General features: G+C 35.7%; 1 protein-coding gene across 4 annotated transcripts in view; it reads right to left on the reverse strand.

Moving 5' to 3' along the window:
* Window positions 1-1,004: 1,004 nt before the first annotated feature.
* Window positions 1,005-18,474, reverse strand: part of LOC128861739 (peptidoglycan-recognition protein LC-like) — a 41,169-nt gene continuing 23,699 nt past the window's right edge. Inside the window, exons 3-5 of one of the 4 annotated variants that reach the window (XM_054100106.1) lie at window positions 10,939-11,166; window positions 7,158-7,309; window positions 1,005-5,470 (exon numbers count right to left, since the gene is read on the reverse strand). In XM_054100106.1, coding sequence (XP_053956081.1) covers window positions 5,066-5,470; window positions 7,158-7,309; window positions 10,939-11,166 — 785 coding nt within the window. In that variant the 3' untranslated portion in view covers window positions 1,005-5,065. Of the gene's footprint in view, window positions 5,471-7,157; window positions 7,310-7,535; window positions 8,101-8,214; window positions 8,376-10,938; window positions 11,167-18,474 lie in introns of those variants that run through there. The other 3 variants (XM_054100108.1, XM_054100107.1, XM_054100109.1) reach the window with 3 other exon arrangements.

Consider the following 18,474-nt stretch of genomic DNA (forward strand, 5'->3'; position numbering starts at 1 on the left):
TTTTTTTAATGCGAACCGATATGATTTAATTTGTTTGCATTTGCACAAAAAACAATTCATTCGGCGGCTTTTCGCTTTACAGCTAAGTTTTGCGGAACCTATTTAAGCCGTTAAGCGAGGCATGAGTGTAGTCCCTTATTATTGAACTGGGATTATTAGAATACTTCTTTAAAAGCCCACAAAATCTATGCCAAAGCTCTAAGTTCGAAGGAAGGAAGGATACTGGATTTAAATACTCCGTGAGTGTTCCAACTCTAAGGCACAATAAGAGGTGTTATTTTGATATTCAAAGAAGAATGCTATTTTTTAATATAAATGATGGGATGTTTATTTCATTATAAAGAGGAAGGTATGCCGTTAATAGGGGAAAATAAAATCAGGCAAATGACCATGACGACACCGCTTACAGGACGATATTCTTTTGATGAAATTTTTTTTTTGCAAAGTGGCTGCCCTATGTCCTCGATAGCCTCACGACATCCATCCTTGAGGTCTTGAATCGACCCTGGGCTGATGGCGTAGACCTTCTCTTTCACGTGGCCCCAAAAACAAAAGTCACAAGGTGGTAAATCAAAGATCTCGGTGGCCAATTGTGATCACCTCTTCGAGAGATAACACGATCCGGAAACTTTTCCCGTAAAAAATCAATGGTTCCGTTGCTTGTGTGGCACGTAGCGCCGTCTTGTTGAAAATAAACGTTGTCCAGATCAATACAGAAGGCATTCAATTCCGGCTATAAAAAATCATTATCTCTCGATAGCGGTAGATAACACCTGTTATTGGAAAGCTACTACTACTAAAGCTATTAGCAATAAGAACTTGAAAGAAATTTCCTTAGTCACACTTCCAATAAGCACAAGGGTTTGTTTCTCCTATCTTGGCAGCAGAAAGTAAATAAAGCTAAAATATGCTCGATAGTAAGGAATTAAAGTAAAATAGAACAAATTATTTTAAGTAAAAAATATTTATTGTACAAAATACAGGTTTTTTGAAGTCTTATTTTAATAGCAATAAATGCATGCCAATAAGTTTGTTTTATAATTGGAAAATATTTATACAAATGGAAAACATTTAGCAAATTAAAAAAAAATGTCTCATTAGTAGTTTAAATAAAAATTATGTAAAATAATTGCGTTTAGATTTGTTATTATTTTGCAGCAGTAAACAACATGTAGCTGTAAACTTAAAAAAGAAGCTTATTATTATTTAAAAGTTATATGACAACAAATATGTCAATATTTTTAGTTTTCACCTTAAATTAAATGCACATACAATAACATCCCGCAATGCGAAAACAATTTTAATTTACCAACACTTTTTGAAACAGTAAATATTGATTTTGTATAATATTCTTTCATTTCCTAGATTTTAAATTTTTTGACTAGATAAAAAGTTTACATTTTTAGTAATAAATTTCAGTTCTTAACTCAGGTTTTATAAAAAAAGAAAAAATAGTTTTCATATATATTTTTGGAAAGGCATGCGCCTTAATAAGCAATAAAGTTAGTTATTTACAGTTGTAGTCGTTAGAAAATTAGTAGCTATTTAAATAACTAAAGACCTGTTCAAACAGTTGCGCTACCGTACATACAAGCATATCCTCGTAAGCACATATTTTAACGGTACAGAAAATGTGTAAGGTAAAACGAGTTTTATAGATTCGTCTTTCCTATTCTAATGTGAAATATACAGCCATTACAAGTATGGCAACAATCAGCTGATAATCAAAATTGGCCATAGCTGATATCACCTGATTTTAAAGGTTTTCAAACGGTTTTAGTATTCAATGTTGAAATACAAAAATAAAATATGTAAAAAACTTTGGAATCAACGCTTTGAAAAATGTTTAAACCTAAGTTTTAATTATAATCCAAAAAAAAGTAGCTTCATTACAATACGGTATTTTTCGATTATAAAGCAGATTTTTGACTTTTAGCTTATGATGAAAGCTTTAAGGGGTCCGGGTGGTCTTGAGCTCGAAAATTTAAGGTATTTTCAGGATTTTTGTTTCTACAATAAAAAAAAATGAAAATCGATATTTAAATTTTTTTACCTTTTTATTTAAATTGTCTTACATAAAAAAAATTAATTTTAATAATTTAAAAAATGGCACGGAAATTGACCCTCCTGAAAAATTGGACATGCACGTTGATGTCAATTTTGGCTCTTCTATTTATCTGAAACACAAAAACCAAAAAAAAAATATTAATCGGTATGACTGGAGCTATGTCCCGTACGGGTAAAAACAAATTACAAAATGGCGCGGTTTTGAATTTGACACTCTAAAAATCGGGGTTTTTTATCAAAAATATGAAATAATGATATGATTCTAGTACGGACGATAGCCCTTGATGTTGTGAACAACATATTTAAATTTCAGCTGATTAGATTTTTTGACGACACCAGACCGAAAAAAGTCGTTTCGAGCTAAATGAGTTCAAAGTTTGAGACGCAGGAGCGCGCGGACCGCTCTCTACCTAGTTAATGAGCTGTAGAAGCTATAATATTGGCGATTTCCACATGAAATTTACTTTCGAAATATCGAAAAAACAAAAAATCGATTTTTAGAAATTTCTAGACCACCCAAGGACTCCTTTTCACGCAAGAAAATAATTGGATAGTTGGATAATCGGTAGTTTTTGACCAAGAATGATAGAAGGGAAGATTACGCAGATCGAAGTGGAATTTAGGAGAGAATTGTAAACAAAATGTAAAAACTTAGTTTAGGTAAATGTAAACATGGAAATAATTGAAGAGATAACACTAGTTTACACCCAAAAAAGTGCAAGGACCGGAACATCCCATTCTAATAAGAAATCGGCCGCCGAGACCAAAAATTCATATAATACCTATATTTAACGTCATATAATTTTTAACATATCATTAAAGAAAGGGCTATAATTACAGAAAAAAAGTGCATAATGCAAATTTTCTAATATCTGGAGAATTCGCTAACTGATCAAAATATATGTACCTATATTAAATTGAAGATAATTAGATCTTTTATCTTTTCATCTTCGAATTTGTATTTCTTCAAAGAAAACCTCGCAGATAAAAGTGATTAGCATGGCGAATGATTCCTCCAACAAATGAAGGCAATGGAGTAACCCCACTAATTTTTCTAGTACGAAAGAAGGTTGAGCGATTACTGTAGGTTCCTCAAGTTTGACACCTGCGCTCTTGATGTCCTTGAAACATTTTTGTAAAATGTAATTAATATGGATTATAATTCGAATTGATTCCCCTAAGTAATTTCTTACTTGTTGAATTTTGCTTAGTATCGTTGATGTAAAAAAGAGTAATTTTATTATCATGTGAACAACTACTTTTATGGGAACATTTTTTCCCTTTACATATACATTCTGTCAAAAAAGTACCAGGAATTGTTCAAAACAACGCAAAAGAATTGGCAATACACGTATGCCAACGATTAGTCTAGACATCAAAGCACCTTTTAAGCGCGCTTGAAGAGATCTTCTTCATCTCCTTCAGCGAATTTTCCTCAATGGCCTCTATCGACTCAAAGCGGTGTCCGCCGAGTGGCACTTTAAGTTTTAGGAAAAGGAAAAAGTCACAAGAGGATAAATCCGGTGAAAATTGTGGTTGTTCGATGATATTTGTCGAGTTTTTGGTCAAAAAAAGTTCACAATTTAAGCCTTGTGAGGCGGTGTGTTATCACGGTGCAATATCCATCAGTTTACTTTCCAAAAATTCGGCCATTACCTACGTACATTCTCTCTCAAACGTCGCATAACTTCCGAATAATATTCTTTGTTTACCGTATAACCATTTGGAAGGAATTCTGAGTGCACAACACCATGATAATCAAAGAAAACGAGTAGCATGACTCTCATTTTTGACCGACTTTGACATGGTTTTTTGGGTTTCGGCTCATGTGGTTGGTTACTGCCATTCAGCCGACTGTTGACTTGTTTGCATGTCAAACTCATATACTCACGTTTCATTACCTGTTATGTCTTTGTCCATGTCTTCAGCCACCTTCTTCCGAAGAAGTTTTTGAAAGAAATGCAACCCTCTTGGGAAGAGTCGATCAGCCACGCGCCTCATGCCCAATTGGTGTTGTTGTCGATTTGTGAGGCACGCTAAGCCCTCGAGCTACCTCCCTAAACTTTATTAATGGTTTTCCAGCACCATTTCCTTGACTTTGTGGAAGACATTGATGGGCAACCAGGTCGGGGTAAATCTTCCACGAATTCTCGGCTTTCTGCAAAAGCCTTATAGCACTCGTAGACCCGTGTTTTTGACAAAACACAATCGCCATAGGCTTTCGGCAACATTTTCAAGGATTCGGCACGCGAAATCCCGTTCAAAGCACAAAATTTAAGACAAATTCTTCGAACGATATTTTCATCCATAGTGAAAATCGGAGAGCACACCTGCGGCCGCCGTACAATAAAAAACAGTTTGAAATATCTAGAACCACTTAACTCGTTTATTATTGTACTCTAATTGATGAATATTTGAAAAAAATGATAAAACAAAACTTAAGCACGTCTTAGCTTAGTGCGCGTTACTCTTCGACTGACTCTAACTCTCATTTTACCCTTCTTGTGAAGTCAAGTCACAGTAGCCACTTACATACATACATATGTGTAACGTGCGCTTTTTAAATGAACAATTCCCGATATTTTTTTGACAGAATAATTTTTGCTTGATCTTGGTTACTTTCCTCTTATTTCATTGCGCTGAGTATGCTCGTGTATGACATTATTCAAACGGGTTCACAATTGATGAGTGAATTATTGCAATTGGAAAAGGAACAACAAGCCTTTTTACATAGTTATGCTATTAAAATATATTCGAAATAGATAGAATTCAACAAATCCGCTAATATAGTTTTGTTACTACAGTTCTTATATTGCCCTTTTTAGACAACTCTATAGCAACCATTTGAACAGACTACGAGTATAAAACTAATTCCACTTCAGAGTGATATCTAACCAAGTAAATATGTCATTTCCTGGTTCTAACTTAAAAACAAAAATATTTATTTACTTACAAAAATTGGATACATATTTTATGTTTTCCAAACTAATGCAAAATTTTATCGAGCTTTTTCTACAAATTTATTATCAGACCAATGTGGCCAACCCTTGAAGCTGTTGTACAACTCGTCTGCTTTCGCATCTGTCGAAGTCGGGTCCAACATATATGCGCCATATATCTTATAATCTGGCGAGAGTTTGCCCAAGCGTACACCTTCGTTCAGGAGCAATTTTGTGACATCCATTTGCTTTTCCGATGGCTTTTGTTTTTTGAAAGTACCAATATAGGCAAAACTAATACTGTCCGAATTGAAGCCGCGCAGATGTGCACCGGTTACATCCCAACCACGCCCCTCATATACATTACCATCGCCGCCAATTAGAAAGTTGTAAATAATATCATCATGATTTTGAGATTCGATGTTTAGCGTTTGCGTCATGCGTACACGATAGACGCACATAGCCTGAAAAACGAAAAAGGTTGCCAGTTGTTAAAATGTAATGAATATACATATAAATATATGCAATTGTGCACAGTCACTCACTAAAGTGTGTATGCACTTTTTTAGCGCTTATTCTTTTGTACATAATTGGGCGAAAATTCTATGAAATATCCCTATGCCCGGGTATTCGTAATGGTTTGGTAAGAAAATGTGCCCCGAGATTAATGAGAACCATAATAGGAAAGTTTTAGCCTAATTTAAAAGCTAATGCTCTTGAAATGTCTGGATACATCAAAATGAGGAACTCTATTTTTCTATTCTAACTAAACACACACCTTTATCCCTTTGGACCGATCGATATCGATGTATATATATCTTCATCTTCAGGAGTGCCATAGGGCAGTATTTTAGGGACTCTCCTCTTCGTTCTATTTATTAATGATATTAGTACCTGCTTTTCATTTGCCAAATTTCTTCTGTATGCCTCTATTAGAAAAAATGAGGATGTTCCTATGTTGAAAACGGAAATTAATGCGTTCCTTCGCTAGTGCAGTAATTTTGGCATCTCTCTAAATATTAAGAAATATTTTCATGTCAATTTCGCCAAAACTCAAACCGTTTTCCAGTCATCTTATAACATTGACAATGCTGCACTTGAATCTTCTAATGAATTCAAAGTTCTAGGTGTGATTTTTGACTCCCATTTTTCCTTCAACAGTCACATTAGGTTTTATACGGCGTAATAGCTCGATATTCTCGGACCCCTATACTCACAAATTACTTTTTACTTCCTTTATTCGCTCTAGATTAGAATATGCAACATTAATCTGGAGACCTTGTTCCTTAAACATGCTCTCAGGTCGTTAAAATTCTCAAATCGTATTCCTTCCTATAAATCCCGTTTGATTTTAATTCACTTAAAGTCTCTAGAGAGTAGAAGGTCTGCACTCTCACTGTCTTTTCCTTTTTTTTAGTGTAACTAAAGGAGAAATTGATTGTTCATCCCTATTACGTAGCACTCACTTTCATATTCTTACTAGATCTCTACGCAACTCTATTTAACAATTTCATCTTAAAATTCTTAGCACGAATTATACGCGTAATGCTCCTATTGCCTGCGCTCTAAGAGAATTCAATGAGATCTCGAGTTCTATTCCGCTTGACTTTTCGGTTTCAAAAAATGAGTTTTATAAATTTCTAAACTTTTTTTAAATTTATTTAATAATTCTAAGTGGTCTGTAAGAACTGGAATTATGTTTAAGACTTGAAATAAACGAAATTCTCTTCACGTCATTTGTCTCTTCACCAGTCTCTCCTTGAAGGAAACATGGAAGTTTGTTTTGAAATCTAACGAAGGAAAAATAAGAGATTATCAAGTTTTGTCGAGATACCACTATGACAGAATTGCCACGGACTGCCAGCATCAGCCTCATTTTGTTCAGGCCGACATTGAGTTCGTTTTACGGGACTTAACCTGTGTGCGGCAACTTTCTTACTGAAAAATATCAATACATGCGTAGACGTGACCTAGCAAATCAAAGCACTTGAGGCGTGTGGGCATCAGGTCTTATTTACTATATGTGAATTAACTATTATTTTGTGATTATCTTGATGTTAGCTCGTTTAAGTGTGGAACATTCACTTTTATGAGTGACAGTACTTTTACGAATTTTAATTTTAAATGAGCGAGCATATGAACAATACTTGCTTGTGTTTCACAGTCGTCAGTGAGTGTGGAAAGTACAATGACCTTACTGACAGGCGTTGCCAGAGGTATAGGATCAGCTGATGGAGGTTGTGCCAACCAGGCATCGCGTGGGACTATTCGCAATATCTTACCGCCACCCACATTATCATCCGCTGTAAGAAATACAAGGTAGGTTGAATATGAATATGATATTGTATAATATGAAATATGTAATATGACATTTCTATAAAATTTTTCTTACAAAAATCTCGGTTGCTCTGACATTTTTAAAGACACTCCTTTTAGTCCCTGCCTACATATTCACATATAACAAACATTGCATACAAACACACTAAAGATTTAAAATAACTAATTAAATATATTTTTTTTTTTGTTAAAAACATATATTATACAAATGTACAAATGTAAGCAAGTGGGCATTAACATTTAGAGCATAAAATATACAATTATATGAAATATATAAAATAATTTAAAATTTTGAATAGTTAACTCGATTTGTCCTATACACTTAGTATATACATAGCCATTGGATATTGCAAATTGTCTATTAATTTCTATACACTCAAATGCGTCTACTCCAGTGTGGCCATTTTGTGATTATGCTATAGAGTGCTTTGCCAGGACTTTCGGTGCCGCTCAGCTGCCGCGCTCCATAGAGACGATAATCTTGTGCGAGCACACCCAACTTCACCCCTTCTTCAATAAGTAATTGAGCTGCTTTCAAGTCATTCGCTGTAGGTACTTCTTCATTGAAGGTGCCGATAAAAGCTATGCCAATGCCGTCTTTATTATAGCCTTTAGTGTGGGCACCTTCTTCATACCAGCCACGCCCTTCATACACTAAACCATTTCCGCCAACTAGAAAATTATAACCAATATCACTCCAGCCATTTGAATGTATATGAAAGGCTTGTACACTTTGCACGCGTGCATCACACTGAACCTGCACAAAAGACAAAGGTTGTTCGAGAGAAAGAAAGAAAGGGATAGAAGAGAGAATAAATTAATTAATGCGTTATAAGTTATGCGCTCGCTCGAACAATTTTTGAGCACTTACCTTATTCTCACAAATTGTTGAAGCAGTATGAGAGATAACGACGCGCGGTACTGGCAATTTTAATTTATCAATGTCATCTTTCACAGCCTCAGCAAACCATTCGTCTTTGCTGACTATCAACAGTGTGCCATTAAACATGTACTCGCTATCTTCCAGGGGTTCTGAAAACAAAATTTAAAGGGGGTTAAACTCATGTATTATTATTATAATAATTTAGCTTAAATACATTTAATTCCATTCAACTTAACTTTTGGCTTTAGGTTGGTGCTCCAATGAAATTGCCTGCAATTCACTTTCACAATTATGATTCTTTTATAAATAAATGTACAATTCACAAAAGACGACAAATCGATAGCCCTATGCAAAAACGACGCAACTCAAATTATAATAATTCCGAGTAGAACTAAATACAGTTTTCATAATTCAGCAATATTACAATTGCCTTCGAACAATTGCACCCCCCGTCAGATGGGGAACAGGTAAACATATGTACTTATGTCGATATGACACAGAAAAATAGTTTTAATTATATTATCAACCTAATCCGCTATATAATTTAAATACATGGAATTTTGAGTTGTGTCGTTATTGCAGAGGAATATTGTACAAATATATGTATGTATAACTTGCACAACACGTGATAGTACCAATTTCGAATTGTGCAACATTTGTTGCGCTTCAATTGTAATGAATAACGCAAAGTCGGACTTTTTTAATGCAAATTTTACAAACTTTTACTTGAATGTGATAATATAGCAATCAACACATATATACATAAGTATGTGTAATACATGTCGGATACCGGATCGATGCCAAATTCATTGGCAAGACTACAAACAAGATGTCTCCTCTTAAAAAAATTTTGGCATGACATAAAACTGGACCGCTTACGGGATAAAAACGTCTGGCACACAACGCATGGTTTTAAAATTTCCGATAAAGAGAATATATTAAAAGTATCTACAATTTTCGACTTAACAATTAGTCAGATTTCAATCATTAAAGGTTTGCTCATTTATGGCGTCATATTTTTGACACTCGCTTACAAAAGGTTCCATTTAAGAAGGTAAAGAAAGCGAAAACAAAACATAAATCCATTTGTTAAAAATGGTAGCAAAAAAGTATTCTTTTACTGAATTGGAATCTCTGAACACTTTAATAAATAAATTTCAAATGGTTTGGTGGAGGGTTTAATATAATATATGATATACAAGGTTCACCCTAGGATGGAGAAATAAGGTGATGCCAAGTTTACAATTAATTTCAGGTATTTGTAGATCGTTTCTTCTATCGGAAATAACACAAAAAAATCCCCGAGAGTCAGAAACTAATATTCAGACACCGATTCGTATTCCTGTTGTAACGCCACCTCATTGACGAACCAATAAATTTAGGTTGTGGAGAGTTAGAGAACGGCAATGCTTTTCCCAACCTACATTTACCAAAGTTGGACGTCTAGCAAAATTGTGTCAGGCACACAAAATGGATTCATTTGTCTTATTATCTTCAATGCCAGCAACACAAATGGCGTGGTTATGTATGAGTAATATTCGAGGGTTGGGAACATTAAAGATATCAGTAAGCCCTGCCGACACAGAGCCCTAGACGATTGGAGTATTCGAGAGGAAACTCTGTGAAAGATTTTTGGACTTTGGCTCAATGAGTTGTATGAGCTTTACGGCGCCACAGACATAGTGCAGCGGATAAAGATCCAACGGCTACGTGGATACAAATGCCCCGGCTCTAAAAGTATTCGATGCAGTAACCAGCTGGTGGTAGCAGAGGTGATGGATGGCTTGCTTTGCGTTGGAAATATCAGGTAATGAAGGACATGGCTTCACTTGATGTGATAAACATTCTACCCTGAGAAAGAACCTTTGTTAAACTCGCCAAAATCGCGTAAGCGGTTATTTCGCCATTCAAGGAAAAGGGAAGCCTTGTCGGATGGCTGCAATTTCATCTACTCAAAAAGAGCTGATAGATGATGATGATGGATAGGTAGTCTGAGAATGAGTTCATTATGAGCGTAAACCATATTCATCTACTCAAAAAGAGCTGATAGATGATGATGATGGATAGGTAGTCTGAGAATGAGTTCATTATGAGCGTAAACCATATTCCCAATCATGACTGGATGAAAGATAATGAGTTCGACTTATGACTATAAGTGGGCTAAAAGGCCCATTCTCGCGAAAAACTCGAAACTCTTGTTTTTTTTCGACAGCTGGGAGGTGCCGTAGTACTGTTTTCGCGCCCCAATTAGGATAAATTGAGGTGGTTGCCACCAAATACTTTAAAACACTCAAAACTAAGGTGTTGGCTCTTCATGATACCATAGTTTGTGTAACTAAATTGTGACTAAAAACTCCGATACTATATTTATCTTTCCCTTAATGTAATTTCAATGGAACAATTAATGTAATGGTAAAAAAATTTATGGCAAAAAATGTACTTGAATGTAAGTATGTATGGATGTGAGTATTTTAAAATCAAACCATCGTGAGCACCAGTATGTTTGCGTGTTTTCAAAAAAAAAAAAAAAAAAAAAAAACGATGTTCCTATTGTTGTTGCCGTTATGAACTTCGCGTACGCTAAGTATTAATTGGTAATTTATTTTATGGAAGGCTAAAGGTGTTTTAGGAACTAATATCTGTGTATGTATTTGTGTGTTTTAAAATTAAGCCGCACTGAGCACCAACATTTTTGCATCTATTAGAAAATACCTATTGTTGAATTGATTGGAATATGCTTTCTGGAATCGTCGCCATCGCCGAGGACCTTACTTTTTCGAATCCTTTCTTTTGTGAGGTTATTCACTGTGACTATGATTATCCCGATTAATATTGTTAGTAGAATTATTGCACCAGTGATGATGACTGCACGTCGTTTAAATATGAATTCATATTGTGTCTCGGGTTGTGCGTTCGGGCTGTTAGCTTTAGTGGCGTCTTCTGGAAATGAAAAGAGTAACATGAATCAGTAATTGCAGATGGTAGCAATTTTTTATAAAGAAATAATTTCAGAGAATACTTAGAAACTAGTTAAACAATTAATTTAGTAGCACTTTGAAGTAGTACTTTGTGGAATAAAAATTTAGGTCTGTACGATTTGAATGCATGCTAAATTTTCTCAAAGTTCTAGAAATTGGAACATTGAAAGCATAATTAGTTGTAACCATTCCTAACTAGAAAATATCGTGATTTCGTGAGCTTCGCTGACGAATATTGAAATAAATTTTCCCGATTAACAATGGGGAGTCAATCACGCCACTTATCAAATAAAAGAAGAAAGTGAGGGAGAGAATAGTTTTTCTAATATCTAGTGTTTGATTTTTATAGAAAGGAATTGGATCAGAGAAATGTAAAGAACGCAAAGCATAACCGATAAAGACAGTCGTGACAAATTCAAGCCTACTAATATGACAAGCATCACATGGTTTCCAATCAGATAGAAGAATTACAATGCTTTGCTTCAACATATACAAACATTTATTTACAAATATGCAGTAAACCACCTAAAATATTAAAGAAGCTCAATGTAAAAGAACGAATGAAGAAAGCACTAAATGCTGTATACCCTGCAGGACAATGGCCGGTAAGACATGGGGCTTGTCTTCAGGACTTTCACATTAGATTTACACGGCAGTAGTAAGACCAATAATGCTCTATGGCATTCTAAAGGGGTTTTTTAATAAGAGGTGTTATTTTGAAAATGCTATTTTTTAATATAAATTATCGGATGTTTATTTCATTATAAAGAGGAAGGTATACCGTTAATAGTGGAAAATAAAATCAGGTAAATGAGCACCACGACCACGCTTACAGGACAATAACCATTTTCATGAAATTTGCCATAACCGAATTGCAAAGTGGCTGTCCTATGTTCTCGATAGCCTCACGAATTCCATCTTTGAGGTCTTGAGTCGACCCTGGGCTGAAAATAAACGTTGTCCATATCAATACCATTCAATTCCGGCCATAAAACATCGTTAATCATCTCTCGATAGTGCAATCCATTAACCTGTAACACCCGTTATTGGAAAACCCTTTAGTATGGTGGACAAGTTTGAATAAGAAGACGTACTCTAACAAATTGAGTAAAGTACAAAGAGTTGCAGAACTGTGCTCACCACTCCTACAACGGTACTGGACAACGTACTTAACCTTAGTAGACTTAGTAGCAAAAAGTTCTGCAAATAAGCCAACCGTGACAACCGTATATGCAGAGGTTAAAACACTAACTCGGACTACGTTCTTCCTCGAGCTAATATCAACAGGGAATCGAAGGTAGTATTAGTAAAGGACGGATGGCGGAAGGGAGGACAACAATTTTAACATATATACAGTATTGTGTTCGGAATGAGGCTATGAACAGTCATACAAATTACCGGACTACTGCAGGGTGTTAGAAGGTGAGATGTACTTAGCCAACAATGCAGCAACCCGAGTCAAAGAGAACTCTCCTCCGAACTCTCAAATAAACTTTCACATTGACAACCAATCAGCTAGTAAAGCAATAGTAGCAGAAATGATGAACTCACACTGCGTATGACTATGCTGGATCAGGATGGATGACCTAGAAACTGAGAAAAAAGCAATAATATACTGAGTTCCACTAGCCAAAGCAGGTGCGAATCTTCCTACAGCTAGCACGACCAGTATATAATCACCCCTGTGCAAACAACGTCTGAATATATGTAGATACAGCAATGATTCGAGAACCGAACTCATATGGGAAGGGAAAGAACCAGCTCATGCAGGATCGCGAAAATCATGCTACGCAGGCACAACGCCAGGTCTGCAAACTATATTTTATTCCTTTCCAGGAGAAAGTGTAAACTTGTAGTCGGGATACTAACGGTACACTGTGGCTAGAGCAAAACGATACATGCACAATATGTAACGAGGTCAACACCTTTCTGCCACTTCCCTGCACTTAGCAAAACACGAATAAAGTGCCTAGGTTCTGCACCACTTTCAATCTTAGAAAGTGTGGCAGATTAAAAAGTTAGCGTCCTACTTAAATTATCAAATTAAAGAAAAAATATAAATTTATTAAACTCTCCATACGAAGGCTTGGTATCTCTATGGATCCATTTCTGGTCTATTTGTGATGTAGAGGATCAACCAAGTTCAACCTAACCCAACCTAATAATTCATATTTAGATTAAATTATTTTGAAAGTTCAATCGGCTGGATTGTGTTTGCCCAAAGGTATTTTATGCCCTATTGTACCCAAAATGATTGAAAGCAAATGCCTCGTAGCATATTCTGCCTATCACATAAGCCTCTTTAAAAGAATATAACATGCCTAAAAGTATCACTATTGCACTACCTAATAAGGTCGCAATTTAAAAGAAAAGGACGCCCGTCTAATGACCACTGTGGTTTACATTGGTAAATGAAGTAGAAACTGAAATACTGGAACACTAATTTTGTGCCTAAGCCTGCAAGCCGTATTGGGCTTCCTATTTCCGCAAGTTAAGGATATCACAGTAGTTGTGTTAATGTGGGCACATGAAAAGTATCGAATTCACTTTAGCCAACTTTCAATGAATGAAAAACACGGAACTTGCAGAGACTCTCCGAAACGACCTTTTTAGGAGAACACTGATGAGGTAAGTAGAATCCACTCAATACTTCTTATGCGCCGTATTCCAGAAAATGCGCTCCAGATTTCTGAAGAGCTACTTCATAGATCATAGTTTCTGATCAGAATCTCAGAGAGTTTAATTGGATTCGTCAAAATATGGCGACGGTTTAAGGAGATATTGGGATACAACTGAGCACCATAGTGGTTATATGTGAACCACGTCTGAACTCTTTTTAAGAGTAGCCCATTTAACCTAATGAATCTCTCTCTTTACACCATCTTAAGGAAAATGCTGTACATTATATGCTTCAATCAATTATTTGTCGCATAAAGCGAAGACTTCAGTTGGGTTGACCGGAGGTGCTATTGAAAGCTCGCCCGGGCAGTCAAATTAATGAAAACATGTACCATAAGTAAAGGGAACAGGAAACAGGCGTATTATTTCTTGCTTGCTTTTTTATACCGCTTACAAATATTCATGGCACTTTTAATAATTGTTGTTGTTGGAGTGCTTGAATATTTCCACAGAAATAGTCCTAATTAGTGACCAGCACCGTTTTACTACCACTGTCTTGTGTAATGATGCCTCTTTTTTTTACTTTGTTTTTTTTGTGTGTGCTTCAGATCCATTTCCAGGTCCAAGTATAACAGCGAATCCTTTATCTCTTTGTCTGAGATTTCCTTAATGTGCTGTAAGAACGGCTTACCGATGATTGTATCAGTTAGTTACTTTATATTTTACTCGATATACAATCATTTTTCAAAATTTTGTTCGCGTTTTTCGCAACGATCAAATTAGCATAGTTACATACATTCCTAAGCCAATGATTCCAAACAGTTTGATGACTAATCTTCAATTCTTGGGCAGTGGAATACAGAGTTGCCCATATTCGACGGACCCTTCTGGCAACCCTGTATCTTTTGACAGAGACGTCAGATCGCTTAATGACATACCGCATTGGAAGCGTCAGTCCAAGCAGATTTTTACCATGGAACTATACACGCCACGCGAGCGCTCCCAAATTGTTGAAATTTACATTCAACAAAAGAAGTAAAATCAAGCAGAAGAATCAGGAGCGTTATCGCGATATGATAACCACTTTTGTGATGCGAATTATTCGTCGAAAGCGTATGAGGCAGTTCTGGTTTCAACAAGACAGCGCTCCACCACACACAGCTCGCACCACAATCGATTTTTTGAAGAAATTGTTTCCTCGTCGTTTGATGTCGAAAAATGGCGATTTTGACTGGCCACCGTGTTCGCCCGATTTAACGCCACCTGACTTCTTCTTGTGGGTATATTTAAAATCAAAGGTTTATATTAATAAGCCAAAGACCATAGAAGAGCTCAAGAACAACATCCGTGAGGAAATAGCCGCTTATCCAGCCGAAATGTTAGCTAAAACTATGGAATTTGCTGCAAAACGGGCACAATACGCCGTACAGGCTCAAGGCGGCCATTAGTGAGATATCATATTCAAAAAGTGATGTCAACAAATCTACTTGAACCAAATAAAATGATTATTATCGTCAACATCAAAAAAATTGTGTGTTTTCTTTGATTTAAAAAAAAAAACACATGGGTCCGTCGAATAAGGGCAACCCAGTACGTGCTCACATGACGGTATGACTCGACAATTTCTATCTTCTTGATATTTTGTATAGTTGACTTACTTGAACGGAATCGTTGAAATCATTGCTTTGCTGTTGCATTGGATTCTCCATTGGGCCACAAACAGCACAAAATTGGTTATTTGGGATTACTGATGAATATGTCGAGTTTTCTTATGTTTTACTCGAGACACATCCATAAGGTAGCAGCTGTAAAGCTGCTGATTTGCCTTTGACAGATCACACTAGCAATCCCTCTATGCGATTTCCATCTCACGCAGATGTGCGTAATTTTCTTTCAAGATTCTTATCCGAATTTCAGCACATAGATTATAGCAATCACCACATTTCCAAGCGATGTTTTTACTTTTTGGTTGTTGGTTATTTAAACTCGTAGAGAGCGCATTGAGTTCTGCCTGCCATGGGCCGTTGCATTTTATAGCACATGCCATGCGAATGTGAGTAAGAGTCAATGAACGCGTTTAATTTATTGTTATTCCCTGACCAATTATGAAGAGAAACTGAGTTATCCGGTTAAAATATATTCATTTTCCAGGTTTTTACATGAAATCTACGAAAAAGTATTTTTTTCCCATGCAAAATACATGGGATATTTCAAAGCCCCGGCGGCACCATTAAATATGGTCTGATTAAAAAAAAAAAAAATACGGGTCTTTTTATTTTTCATTCTTTACTATTTTGGGGGGCGGCAGCATACAAATTTTTTTTGGACCACCCTAATGTGCATGTATTGAAATTTTTTTAAATTTGAAAAAGCCGAGCCAAAAACAGCGAGAGATTTGGTAACTCCTAAAGCACTCAGCCTAAAAAGCTCATTGTATTTAAAGCTCTGGAAAGTAAAAGGGTAGATAGTCAAGGAAAAAAGGAGAGAAGTAACAGAAAGGAAGAAATAGGATAAAATAAGGATACCTATGAGACATAGAGGTAGATAGAACTGTGAGAATTTTCCATATTTTTTGGAAAATCTGAAAATATCCTCCAGTTCGAGGGAACGAATATTATATATTCTCATGACATAAGAACCCAAAATTCGCAGCCTTGCTCTAGCAAATGCAGGACAATCACAGATAAAATGTACAGCGCAATCCGCCCACTTCAATTGTATTTTATAATCGAACACGAAAAAAGTAGAGAACAATGAAATGGTAATATTTTTTTGAGAAACGAATCGCAATTTAGCTAGAAAGCAGGGTAAAACTACACACTCAAAGTTTACCTTCATATTTTGTTTATTAAACAGCTCGGCAGGCAATGGTAAACCTCCGAGTGTATTTCTGTCATAAAACAGCTCCTCATAAAAACTATCTGCCGTGCGGAGTTCCCTTAAAACTGTAGGTCTCTCCATTTGTGAAACAACATCAAAACGCACGTCACAAATAGGAGGAGGGGCTCGGGCACACGCCAGAAGTGTATGCGTCAATTATTTATTTTATTTATTTAAACAGCGTATTTGGTATTCTCTTGCTATTTTCATTGTTTCTATTTCAATACAAAAAAATTATATTAGCGTCTGGTACACCGAAATAGTGATGGATTAATCGGACCATCGCACTAAAATAGGTATGTACTACGAGTATCACTACATACCTACTTATCTTTGATACGAGCTGTGCATACACACTTTGGAAGCTCAATTAAAATAGAAAAGCAAATCTTAAATTGTCTAATTTATTTCTATTTTCGCGCTGGCTTTTGCTTTATTTCAATTAAATACCACTGAATAGTTAAGTGCTAAATAAGATAAGATCCGAAATAACAATAGATTTTATCAGAACTTAAATTTAGTGATTAGCACTTGCATGCTTGGAAATATAAGTTGTTTACTACTTAATAAGTAAGGCATATGTGAATGTGTGTGTGCAGAAAATACCCAAAATTATAGGGATTTCATGTACCTGCATTAGAATATTTTACGAAGTAAAAAATACTGGATTAACACGATTAACCTTGCGGTTATGTGATAAGAAACTGAGTACAGCATTTGATTGTATTATATTTTGCAATATAATAACTCCTACATTTCTATTTCTATGTACTAAAGATGTTCCACAAATAGAAAGGGCTGATTATTTTAGTATACAAATTATATTTAATTATATTTAAAATCTTGTTATTTACTTTTTTTTAATTGTGGATGAGTCAACAAAGTTTCATAATTCAATTCCAATCTGAATAGAGAGTAGAGATAATGCAAGCAAGACACATATACTAGCTTTAACCCGCGGCCCCGCTCGCGTAGGAGTAGTTTTGAGGGATTTAGGATATGTGTATAAAAGAATTACAAACAATAATTTCATAAAAAATAATTTTTTATTAATAACCATAATATTACAATACCCGGCATCCGTTGCTATGCCTCGTTGAATAAAATCAAAACAACCAATCAGAAAAATATCAAGCAAAATTATTTTTATTAATTTTCTATCTCAAACCGTTTTTGAGCTTTGCATTTGAGTCATAGTTGAACAGCTTGTGCGGATTATGAAGTCTAAAGTGTGCTATAAATAGTGGGAAATAGGGAAAACTAAGATTTTTTAGATAAAATTTAAGCAAATATTCGATTATTAGTGACGAATGAGAGTGGTGACGCGGCCTGGGGGCTGTGGGAAGGGAGTTCCATCATAAAAACATGCCTATAACCTTCATTGGGTGAAAATATGAATGTATACAAATTTTTACGTCATTTGGTGCTGTATTTTTGTAGTGATGCGCGGACAACGTACAGACATTCACCTTTATAGTATAGATGTATTACCAATTTTTTTTTCCTTGTTCACTCCTCTCGGGAGCATAGGGCCTCGACAAGACTTAGTCTTGTGTTGGTTTCGTTAATCTGTTTTGATTTCTGACAGGGTAGGTGATTAGCCTGTCACTACCAGTCCTAAGTAATGGGAATGCCACCTGTCGTTGCTTAGGAACAACGCCTTCTTACTGGTAGGAGCGACATCAGTGTTTCACTTTTTTCTGCCAGAAGGATCGCACAGATGGTTGAGGACTTCGCTGAATTTCCTGGGTCTGCGCTATTACCGCGGTTG

This window comes from Anastrepha ludens, chromosome 4 (assembly GCF_028408465.1).
Source record: "Anastrepha ludens isolate Willacy chromosome 4, idAnaLude1.1, whole genome shotgun sequence".
Classification (NCBI taxonomy): domain Eukaryota; kingdom Metazoa; phylum Arthropoda; class Insecta; order Diptera; family Tephritidae; genus Anastrepha; species Anastrepha ludens.